Raw genomic sequence first — 12,069 nt, forward strand, 5'->3', positions numbered from 1 at the left:
AACACGACAGTAAAGTTACGTGAATGCTGCATAGTAATACAACTGGCCTCCCTCTATGAATAGGAGCCTGTATATGCTCAGCCTAGAGGTGCTTGCAATTCCAGAATGACGAGTTCAACAGGATGCCATGATCTGCAGAATATCAAGGGCCTCCATCATGGCATCCTCAACCCTTTAATCCCAGCACTCGGGAGGCTGAGGCAGGTAGATTGATGAGAGTTCAAGGCCAGCCTGGTCTACAAAGCCAGTCCAGGACAACCAAGGCTACACAGAGAAACCCTGTCTAAAAAAATAAAAATAAAAATAAATTAAAAAGTGCTCTTCCTTCACATTCCTGCCCATAGTCTTGCTTTAGTGTCAACTGGGAGCTGCTGGTTTTTGGGCTTTGTTTGTTTTTTGAGACAGTTTCTCTATGCAGCGCTGGCTGTCCTGGAACTCAAGGATTAAAAAGTATGTGCCACCATTGCCAGCCTTCTCAGTTCCTTCAGTCTCCTCTGAGCCGTCTCTTCATCTCACTTACTTGCTACATGCACTAACACCAGCAGCTTCTCTTATTTGGACTATTTTAATGATTTCTAAAACCAGTCTTGCTGCAGCCTAGCTCCCACCCACATTGGACTTCAGGGTCAAATAATGGCAGCGACAAGCAAATGTGTGATCAGTCCTTTTCTTTTGCCCTTCTGTGGCTCCTGGTTATGCTTGAGTCTTCACAGCCCCAAGCTTTGGCTCTGCTGTCCTTGTGCACCGTCTCTCCAGCCACACCACAGTTGTACCAAGGCTATGGCTCCTTGGACTCCTCCAGAACACAGGTTAAAACAAAAACAAAAAGGAAACCTCATGTCCCGTCCCCCGCCCCCCCCCCCCCCCACCAAACTACGTTTCATTATATAGCCCAGGCTGGCCTGGACTCACAGCCTCCTTTCTTAGCTTCCCAAATTTGGTTTGGGTTTTCTTAGTTACCCACACTTGGCTAGAACACTTTAAAAAAATAAAAAGATTTATTTATTTAATGCATATGAATGCTCTATCTGCATGTACACCTGCAGGCCAGAAGAGGGCATCAAATTTCATTATAGATGGTTGTGAGCCACCATGTAGTTGCTGGGAATTGAACTCAGGACCTCTGGAAGAGCAGCCAGTGCTCTTAACCTCTGAGCCATCTCTCCAGCTGCTGTCTAGAATTTTAAAGGTAAACACTGTTAAATACTGGCAATTTCAACTTCGCCTCTTCCTTCCCCACAGGCTCTACTCTGCATATAGGCAGTAAGAAGCCTTGCTACTGTTTCTGTTGGGAAACCCATTATTTACAAGTGTTCCAGGCCACTCTCTCATTCCCTGTTACTATGATTTATTTTTGGCTGTCCTCAAACTCAAAGAGAATACTGGGATTAAAGGTGTGCACCACCACTGCCCAACTTGTCTGAGTCTCTCAATCTGGGATTCCACTCAATATTTTTTTAAAAATAATGTTTTAAAAAGAGCTTTACTTATTATGTATACAGTGTTTTGTCTGCATGTACACCTGCATGCCAGAGGAGGGCACCAGATTTGGGAAGAGCAGGCAGTGCTCTTAACCTCTGAGCCATCTCTCTAGCCCCACCCATTCAATAGTCAAACAACCCTAGCACACTAGACCATTTGTTCCTGTGTTACAGTCAATAAAACTCAGTGAACTCCATGTGTTTCTAAGGTTTCATTGTTCAGCTGTCTTGGGAAGGAACCTTGTGTAGTGCTGAGGTCTGTTTCAGATCCTTCAACTCAGGCTTGCAGATGAAATGCCAGTGGGCAAATGGCATGCATCAGAGTTCCAGACCACGCAAATGTTCCCCTCAGCAAAGAGCGAAGAGCCCCATCCAGGTGTCATCATTAGAAAAGCAAGCCCACAGCAATTCTTTTTAAAACACTTAAAGGAGCTGGGTAGTAATGGTGCACACCTTTAATCTCAGCACTCATGGAGGCAGATGCAGGAGGATCTCCGAGTTTGAGGCCAGCCAGGGCTACAAAGTGAGTCCAGGACAGCCAGGCTACACAGAGAAACCCTGTTTCAAAACAAGGAAGATCCTTAAAGGAAAAGGAATACAGCAGAACTGCCTATAATATACCCAGTTACTAAAAGTTTCCAATTTTGTATCATTTGCCTCTAGGTTAGAATGCAAACAACCCAGCCTGGGGTGGACAGAAGGGCTCTGGAGGCTCCTTCCACTTGGCAGAGAGTTTCCATCCAGAAGATGGAAAGTTCACTTCAGAAGACTTTACAGTTTGATGCCTATGTACTTTTTGAAGAGTTATTATGAGGTAGCATTTTGAAATTTCTTTTTCTATTTATACAGTATTCTGCCCGCATGTGTGCCTGCACGCCAGAAGAGGGCACCAGATCTCACTGTAGATGGCTGTGAACCACCATTTGGTTGCTTGGAATTGAACTCAGGACCCCTGGAAGAATAGACAGAGCCCTTAACCTCTGAGCCATCTCTCCAGCTCCGAGGTTTCTTTTAATAATTTATTTTTCTTTCATGTGCATTGCTCATTGGTGTTTACCTGTTTGTATGTCTGTGTGAGGGTGTCAGATCCCCTGGAACTGGAGTTACAGCTAGTTGTGAGCTGCAATATGGGTGCTGGGAATTGAACTGGTCCTCTCAGAAGAGCAGCCAATGCTTTTTTTTTTTTTTAAAGGAGGTGGGTGGCTTTCAAGACAGGGTTTCTCTGTGTCACCCAGGCTGTCCTGGACTGGCTTTGTACACCAGACTGGCCTCGAGCTCAGAGATCCGCCTGCCTCTGCCTTGCAAGTGCTGGGATTAAAGGTGTGTGCCACCACCTCCTGGCTCAGCCAGTGCTCTTAACTACTGAGCCATCTCTCGAGCCCCTAGAGTCTTGAACTTTTGATTGTCCTGTCTTGCCATCCCAAAAGCTGGCACTACTGGCATGCTACAAATGCACACTGTATGGATTTCTTTAGGAAGAAAACAGGTTTATCAAGTACACTGGTAAAGGGCAGCAAGCTGGCTGGCAGCACCCAAAGAGCTGCCTGCCTCCACTGTCTGCTAAGGGTTTACTGTGAGATAATTTCAGGTTAAGAGGAAACTACAAAGGAGACTGAGGAGGAGGGGGCAGGACTGATGGGGAGGAGATGATGGAGGAGGAAGGATTGAAGGAGATATAGGATGTCTTGCTATTCCAATGAAAACATCCTATAACTGACAGTGTAATGGCTCCACAAGCTATGAATACACTAAAATGCCCACTGAACTGGGTAACTGAAATGAGAGAATGATACGGCATGTGAGTAAAGCCCTTATTTAAAACTGAGGGAGGGGGCTGGAGAGATGGCTCAGCGGTTAAGAGCACTGACTGCTCTTCCAGAGGTCATGAGTTCAATTCCCAGCAACCACATGGTGGCTCACAGCCATCTATGATGTGATCTGATGCCCTCCTCTGGCCTGTACTGTACGTGCAGGCAGACCATTGTATACATAATAAATAAATAAATCTTAAAAAAAAAAAAAAAAAAAAAAAAAAAAAAAAAAAAAAAAAAAAAAAAAAAAAAAAAAAAAAAAAAAAAATAAAACTGAGGGAGGGTCAGCTGGACGACTGAGTAAAGGGCTGTTGGCGAGTCTAACATCCTGAGGTTGTTCCCCAGAGCCCCACACGTTGCCCTCTTACCCACATACGTGTGTGCGTGTAAGTAGAGGCTAGAGGCCGAAACCACGTATCTTTCTCAATCACTGTCCACCTTATCCACTGACCCAGGGTCTTTCACATGACCCCAGAGTCCACACTGAAAAGTCTAGCTGAGTCTACTTGCCCATCTGTCTCTGCTCCTGAGTGCTATGGTTACAGGTGAGCCACTACGCTCACCTAGCATTTACTAGGTGTTAGAAGCAAATTCAGTTCCTCTCACGTGCACAGCACATGCTTTCTCACCAACAATTTCCCTAGATCCTCCCTCAGGACTTTGAAGACCTGGTCAGTTGTCTTCTAGTTCCTACTGCTGGTGTGGGTCTTCATATGTCACAAGGGACCCTCCTTCCAGAAGTTTAAAATGGTATGACTGGTATGGGTGGGTTTCATTAACCTAGTACTAGGCACAAGCATGCCCTTTAATATGGCAGCTTACTCCTTGCAGATGTCAAACTGAACTATGTAGGTAATTTCCCACTGTTGTTCTTTTACTGTAATTTCTATTATTCTGATCCTGGGACTGCCGCACTGGTCCTCCAAATCCCTCTCCCCACCCCAGTTATTCAAGACAGGATTTCTCTGTGTAGCCCTGGCTGTCCTGGAACGTGCTCTGTAGACCAAGCTATCCTCAAACTCAAGAGATCCACCTGCTTCTGCCTCCTGGGTACTGGAATTTAAACTGTGTTACCACCATGTTTGCCTCCTTTTTTCTTTAAAAATTATTTTACATTTATTTATTATTTGTGTGATTTGGTGTGTCATGGTATGTGTGTGGAAGTGGGAGTCCAAGATGGTCCTCAGGTGGTTAAATTTGGCAACATGTTCTTAGTCAGCCATCTTGCCAATTTTTTTTTCTTGGATATTCCTCTTTTTTGGTTTTTTGAGACAGGGTTTCTCTGTGTAGCCTTGGCCATCCTGGACTCACTTTGTAGACCAGGCTGGCCTCGAACTCACAGCGATCCTCCTGCCTCTGCCTCCCGAGTGCTGGGATTAAAGGCGTGCGCCACCATGCCTGGCTGGATTTTCCTCTTTTTGTTTATTTTATTTATTTGATTTTTTTCAAGACAGGGTTTCTCTGTGTAGCCTTGGCTGTCCTGGACTCACTTTCTAGACCAGGCTGGCCTCAAACTTACAGGGGTCTGCCTGCTTCTGCCTCTGGAGTGCTGGTATTAAAGGCATGCGCCACCACCCTCCAGCTCCTCTGCTTATTTCTAAGATTTGTGTATCTGTATGTAGTCTGTGAACATGAATGTTGGCTTTCCTAGAGCTGGAGTCATAGGTGCTCATGAGCTGCCTGATATGCAAGCTACGAACCAAATTTAGACTACAAGAGCATTACATGTTCTTTCCTTTTCTTTTTTTCTTTTCTTGGTTGAGACAGTGTATCTCCGTGTAGCCTTAGCTTTCCTAGACTCACTTTGTAGACTAGGCTGGTCTCAAACTCAGTGATCCGCCTGTCTCTGCCTCCCAGAGTGCAGGGAGTACATATTCTTAAGCACTGAGCTCTCTCTCTAGCCCCTTCTTTTGTTATTTTAGATACAAGATCTTGCTTTGTAGCCCAGGCTGACCTCAGTCCCTCTGCCTCTGTCTCCTATGTGCTAGGATAGAGGTAGATGCTCTCATGCCTGAGTTTCATCCTCTTTTCTACCTCATTTGGTTTTCTTCTTCACTGTAGTTAGGTATTTTTGTTTTTACAAGACAGTTTTCTGTGTAATGGAGCCCTGGCTGTCCTGGCACTCACTCTGTAGACCAGGCTGGCCTCAAACTCAGATATCTGCCTGCTTCCACATTGTGGCCACCCCCCCCCCCCAAGCTGAGTAAGGATGGTCTTGTGCATCATATGCATGCAGTGCCCATGGTGGCCCAAAGAGGACATCAGACCACATGGACCTGGAGTTACAGTTGTGAGGAACCATGTGCTTGCTGGGAACTGAACTTGGATCCTTTTTAAAAGATTTATTTATTATGTATACAGTGCACATTAGATCACATTATAGATGGTTGTGAGCCACCATGTGGTTGCTGAGAATTGAGCCCAAGACCTCTGGAAGAGCAGTCAGTGTTCTTAACCGCTGAGCCACCTCTCCAGTCTCTGAACTTGGATTCTTTAGAAGAGCAGCCAGTACAACTCAACTACTGAATCACCTCTCCAGCCCCCAGGCCTCACCTCTGATATTGTTAGAAACATGGCTGAAAAATAAGCTACAGGGCTGATGATGTAGCTGAGTGTGGAGTCCTTGCCTAGCCCGACAAGGCCCCAGGCCAATCTCCAACATTATTAAAAAAAAAAAGTGGTAAGGTGGTTGCTACTTGAAGGCTGAGGAGGAATGACTGCTTGTGTCTGGGAGTTCAAGACCATTACTAGGTGATAGTGAGACTTTCTTTAAAAAACCAAACACAACAAAGGATGGTTGCACACAGTCATTTTAGCACTCTTAGCAAAGAGGCAGGAGTTTGAGGCTAATCTAGGCTACAAAGCAAGGCCTCCCCCCCCCCCCCCCGTACCCGCCCCACCCCCATCTCAAACAATAAATGGCAAAAGGCTGTTTGGGGATGAGAAGCTGGAGCCGCTCTTCTCTCCACCGTGAATACAGGCTGCCTTGGGCGTACATCAGCTTCCCCTCTCCAGGGTGCAATCAGCCTGTTCCGCAGGGGTCTTTGTGCACCCTGCCGCCACTCGGCCCCCCATGTCCCAGGATCCTCAGGTTCACTGTGCTCAGCTCACCTACCCATCAGACTTTAGGGCACAGATCTAGCTGCCCTTCAGTCTCTCACAGACCGTCTCGACAGGCAGGTGTGGATCCCTAAGGATGAGCTCTAGCTGTACCACACGACCATGATGGCAGCACAACCAAGTCTTTCTTCTTGCTTCACAGTAGAACTCTGAAAATCCCCTTTCAATTGTGTCTGATGGAATACAGCATTGCTGTCTGAGACCCTGTAAAATCTCCATTTACCTCATAATCTATGCCTAGATAGAAATAAACTTGTGCAGCTGGAGGGGGTACTCACCTGCAAATCCCAGGGTCTGGGAGGAAAGCAGGAGAGTCACAAGTGGGAAGTCTAGCTGAGGGTTCACCAAGACCTCATCTCCCAACACCAAACAAGCTGAGGGCACAGCGCAGGAGCACAGTGCCTTGAGTTCAAACTCCCAGAACCACCAAAACAAAAACAACGGACCAAAAAAAAAACTTAGAACTGCAGCACAGAGCCAGTGCTACACGACCCTTACTGCCCACATACCTATTACATGTGTGTAATACACATATACGTTTAATGTTGTAAATTTTTTCCTGAATTTTAGTATGTATTCTTTAGCTTTCAAGCAGCATCTTAGTGGACAAAGAAAAGCATATGGCTAAACCCAATATAACAGGATGAGGAAGCATCTTCCGTCTTCTGTGAGGCACGGCAAGGGCGTGTGTAATGAACTGAACTAAGCACACACTCCCACACTACTAAGAGTGGGACATCGCCATCACTGAAGCTCATTAGCAACCGTAAGAACTAAAGGCCCAGAACTGATGGAGAACACAAGAGGACAAGGAGTTCAAGGCCGCCTCAGCTGCATACTTCAAACCAGTCTAGGCTTTATGAGACTCAGAGCAAACAAAAACAACAAAGTTGAGAGGAAGGGATGGCAAGAAGGTAAATAGTTACAAAGTGCTGCTGTACCTCTGCCATAACGCCTTTGATGCAAGACCACTGGTCTTTATTAAATAAAATAACCAGCAATTTATTTCCTAAAAATGTGTAATTTTTAAGAGTGTGTTCCCATATATGATCCATCTGCAGAAACTAAATAACCCAGTGAAAGGATAAGGGAGCTGGAGGGATGGCTCAGAGGTTAAGAGCACTGGCTGCTCTTCCAAGGGTCCTGAGTTAAATTCCCAGCAACCGCATGGTGGCTCACAACCATCTATAATGAGATCTGGTGCCCTCTTCTGGCATGCAGGTGTACATGCAGGCAGAACACTGTATACAGAACAAATAAATCTTTAAAAAAAAAGAAAGAGCCTTGACAGTGGCTTTTCATTTGAATTCTGGTTCTACACTTTGCAGGTAACTGTCAAATTAGCCTACCTGAAATCTCATTTTATTTACATGTAAATTGGACAATCAGTGTCTACTCTGTGAGACTGAAGTGAATAATAAGAGATAAGCAAAGGCTTTCCTTGTTTCATATGTAGGAAGAAAGTCATGGCCATCTTTCTTTGACTTGCCTTTGAAATGACAATGTCTTTGACCAGGTGGTAATGGAGCATGCTTTTAATCCTAGCACTAGGGGAGCAGGCCAACCTGGTCTTCAGAATGAGTTCCAGGACAGCCAGCACTAACACCCCTCAAAACCAAAACAAGACAAAACAAACAAACAAAAACCCTGGCAATTATCTATACTTTTATTAATCCCATACAGGGCATGGGGCCAATGCCTCAGTGGTTCCTGAGGACGTGGGTTTAGATTCCCTAGATCCCATATAATGCCAGGTGGGGCTGGGAACCTGCCTGTAAATCTGCTTCAGAAGGCAGATGGGGGTGGGGGTGGGGTCCTCAGAGTAGGCTGCTTAGCAAGACTAACCACATCCAGGATCTCAGGGTTTGACTGAGAGACCCTGCCTTAAAGAGTAAGGTGGAAGAACTACTGAGGGGTTACCACACACACACACACACACACACTCTCTCTCTCTCTCTCTCTCTCTCTCTCTCTCTCTCTCTCTCTCTCTCTCTCTCTCTCTCTCCAATACAGTATTAGAAAAAAATGTCAGGACACATGGCTTATAAAATAACTTGTTGAGCCAGGATGGGAGGCAGAGGCAGGCTTGGTCTACAAAGAGTGTCCAGGACAGCCAGGGATGTTACACATTGAAACCCTGTCTCAAAAAACAAATAATAAACAAACAAATAAATAAAATAACTTGTCTTATCAAAAACACATCCAAGATGGGGATAGCTCAGTGGGCAAAAGTGTTAGCCATGCAAGCCTGACCATTTGAGTTCCATTCCCAAAACCCATGTAGAAAGTCCAGTGGAGGAGACTCACAAACACCTACAGACATTGCTGTGTAACAAAATCACTGGAATGCCTTTGTCTTCCAGAAATAAAACCTTGAGGCTACAGATGTTCCACGGGAGAGCACCTGTGAGCATGACAAGGCCCTGGATCCAACACTAAGAACAAATCAACCACAAAGCCTTGAAGCTCACTATCCATTGGACATTCCCTCAGACCACAGGAGCCAACCTTCCAGTTTCTGACTCTTTTAAGTATCTCATACAAGTGGAATTATGTAGTCTGTCTTTGGTGAACCTCTGGGTTTGTCATGTTAAAAATGGGAAGACTGGGGCTGGGAGATGAGGCTCAGTCAGTAGACTGCCTTTGGTGCAAACACGAAGAGCTGAGCAACCATGAGAGGGAGGGGTGTGTGTGTATGTGATTCACAACCATCTGTAATGTGATCTGATGCCCTCTTCTGGCCTGCAGGTGTACATGCAGGCAAAACACTATACATAATAAATAAATAAATAAATAAATAATACCTCTGATGATGTCAGACTTCTGGTCTGCACACGTGCGCACGCGCACACAGACACACACAAAGATATACAGGATTTTCTTCTTTTCAAAATAATATTCTGGGGGCTGGAGAGATGGCTCAGAGGTTAAGAGCACTGCCTTCTCTTCCAAAGGCCCTGAGATCAATTCCCAGCAACCACATGACTCATAACAGTCTTAATGAGATCTGGTGTGTAGATGTACATTCAGGCAAAACATTGTATACTTAATAAATAATTTTCTTAAAAGTAATATTCCAGGGGCTGGAGAGATGGCCTCAATGATTAAGAGAATACGTTGCTCTTCCAGGAGCCCAGTCTTTTTCCCTGCACCCATATGGTGATTCACGACTGTCTACAACTCTAGTCTTAGGTGATCTAACACTCTCTTCTGACCTTCTTGGACACCAAGTACACATGTGGTGCACATACGTTTTTAAAAATAATATTCCAGGGTAAAGGTGCTTGTTGTGCAAGCCTGATCCCCCGAGCATAATCTCCAGTACCCACGGAAGATGTGAACTCCAGGGTGGGTATGCCTAAACAGAGGAACTCTGTCTCTAAAAACAAACAAACAAACAAACAACAAAACAAAAGAAAAAGAAAATCAAGACTCATCTTGTTCCAAAGTGCACCCAAGAGGCATCCGCTCCCCCACAGCCACACAGGCGTCACCACCTTTGTCACAGCTTTGTCTTCCCTTCCCATCAAGCTGTTGATATACCCAGTATCTAAAATTCTTGGCTCCCAGGAGAAACTTAATATTGCTGTGGAAAGTACAAGCACCTGAAAGCTGGAAGCAAAGGAAAGAATAGGTAGCTAAGTGGGTTTTGTGTAACTGGCTAAAGAGAAGACATGTGGTAGAGGAGAAGAGTCCATTTTAGACATGCTGGGAATAAACATGGGAATGGCCAGTAGACTAGCAAAAATATGGATCTTGCCTGGATGACTGAAAATTATTTTTACAGGTAACATATAAAGCCAGAAAAGAATGAATGACAATACTTAAAAATATCACTTATTTTAAAATAGTGGAAGAGATAATTGCTTAGGAACATTAACATTAGCATGTGTGCCTGCACACCAGAGGAGGACACCAGATCTCACTATAGATGGTTATGAGCCTACCATGTGGTTGCTGGGAATTGAACTCAGGACCTTTGAAAGAGCAGCCAGTGCTCTTAACCGCTGAGCCATCTCTCCAGCTCAACATTTTTAAATGTGCAAAAAAGGCCTAGTTATAATACCCCATGCTTGTAATGCCAGCACTTTGGTGCCTAAGGCAGGAAGATCACAAGTTCAAGATGGTCTGGGTAACAGTGAGATCCTGGGTCAGAAAGAGAAAGGGGGGAGGAGTCTGCTGCAGAGGTGCTCAGTGATTAAGAGCACTGCCTCTCTTGTGGAGTTCAGAAGTTCCACTCCCAGGAGGCTGCAACTCCAGCTCCAGAGAATCCTGATACCCTCTTTTGGCCTTTGCACACTTGTGTGCATATGCAGACACATAGAAAGAAATCTGAGGGAGAAATAAAGCCAGGTGTGGTGCCTGTAATCCCAGTACCTGGGAGGTGGAGGCCAGGAATGTGGATTTTAGGGCCAGTGTTAGCTACACAGCCTGACTGGACTACATGAGATCCTGTTCTCCCTAAAAACAAACAAAAAAGCAAAGGAAAGCTGGTTTGCTTTTCTTTCCTTCCTTTCATTTTTCTTTTCTTTTTTTTTTTTTTCCCCCTGTGTAGCCCTAACTGTCCGGGAACTCACTCTGTAGATCAGGCTGGCTTCAAACTCACAGAGCTCCATTTGCTTCTGCCTTCTGAGTAATATGTGCCGCTACCTCCAAGTTTGCTTTTTTTTTTCTGAAGAGCTGGCAATTGAACTCAGGGTCATTCTTGTGCTAATGTTCTAACCATTGACCCATACTTTCAGTCCCAATTTTTCCTTCTTTTTTTTTTTGGTTTTTCAAGACAGGGTTTCTCTATGTAGCCTTGGCTATCCTGGACTTACTTGCTTTGTAGACCAGGCTGGCCTGGAACTCACAGAGATCCACCTGCCTCTGCCTCCTGAGTGCTGGGATTAAAGGCATGTGCCACCACGCCCAGCTTTTTTTTTTTTTAATTTTTATTTTACATGTATGAGTATTATGCCTTTGTGTGTGTGCATGTATGTGGGGGGTGTGCGCGCACACGTGCTCGTATGTGTGCTTGTTTTATGCACCACATGTAAGCACTACCCACAGATGTCAGAAGAGGGCCTCAGAACCTCTAGAACTAGTTGTATGATAGTTGTTAATTACCGTGTGGGTGCTAGGACTCAAACCTGGGTCCTCTGCAATATCGGTGAAGTGTTCTAAATCACTCGGCATCTGGCCAGCTCTCCTGCTCTCCTTCCACCCCCATTTTTTCTTAAGACAACTGAGTAATGTCTATTTCTCCACATGGCCAAACTACCTAGTCTAGCAGTCGAGACCTGTGCCTTTGCCTTCAGGATCTGTTGTGTTCACCAACCTGCTACCTTCTACCTGGCACCAAAATGATCGTAACATGTAAAGTACTATTACCAAACCTGATACCTGAGTTGCCCTGGGTACAGCATGGTAGGAGAAAATCGCCATCACATGAATGCACCTTTCTCCCATACAGTAAATACATAAACGTAGTAAAAATTAAAAATAGGGGCTGAAGAGATGGCTCAGTGTTTAAGAGTATTGGTTACTCTTCTAGAGGCCCTGGGTTCAATTCCCAGCACCCACATGGCTGCTCACAACTGTCTGTAACTTGTTCCAGAGGGTCTGACACCCTCACAGACATACATGTAAGCCAAGGACCAAATGTACATAAAAAT

At 45.1% G+C, this 12,069-nt stretch overlaps 1 protein-coding gene across 2 annotated transcripts in view; it reads right to left on the reverse strand.

The window, feature by feature from the left end:
- Positions 1-12,069, reverse strand: part of Maml1 (mastermind like transcriptional coactivator 1) — a 33,615-nt gene that overhangs the window by 14,348 nt on the left and 7,198 nt on the right. Inside the window, exons 3-4 of one of the 2 annotated variants that reach the window (XM_051167418.1) lie at positions 11,246-11,254; positions 6,900-6,909 (exon numbers count right to left, since the gene is read on the reverse strand). The exons of the other annotated variant lie outside the window; for it this stretch is intronic. Of the exons in view, the coding sequence (XP_051023375.1) occupies positions 6,900-6,909; positions 11,246-11,254 (19 nt within the window). The remainder of the gene's footprint in view (positions 1-6,899; positions 6,910-11,245; positions 11,255-12,069) is intronic. 2 annotated transcript variants of the gene reach the window in all.

The sequence above is a fragment of the Acomys russatus genome, chromosome 25 (genome assembly GCF_903995435.1).
Source record: "Acomys russatus chromosome 25, mAcoRus1.1, whole genome shotgun sequence".
Classification (NCBI taxonomy): domain Eukaryota; kingdom Metazoa; phylum Chordata; class Mammalia; order Rodentia; family Muridae; genus Acomys; species Acomys russatus.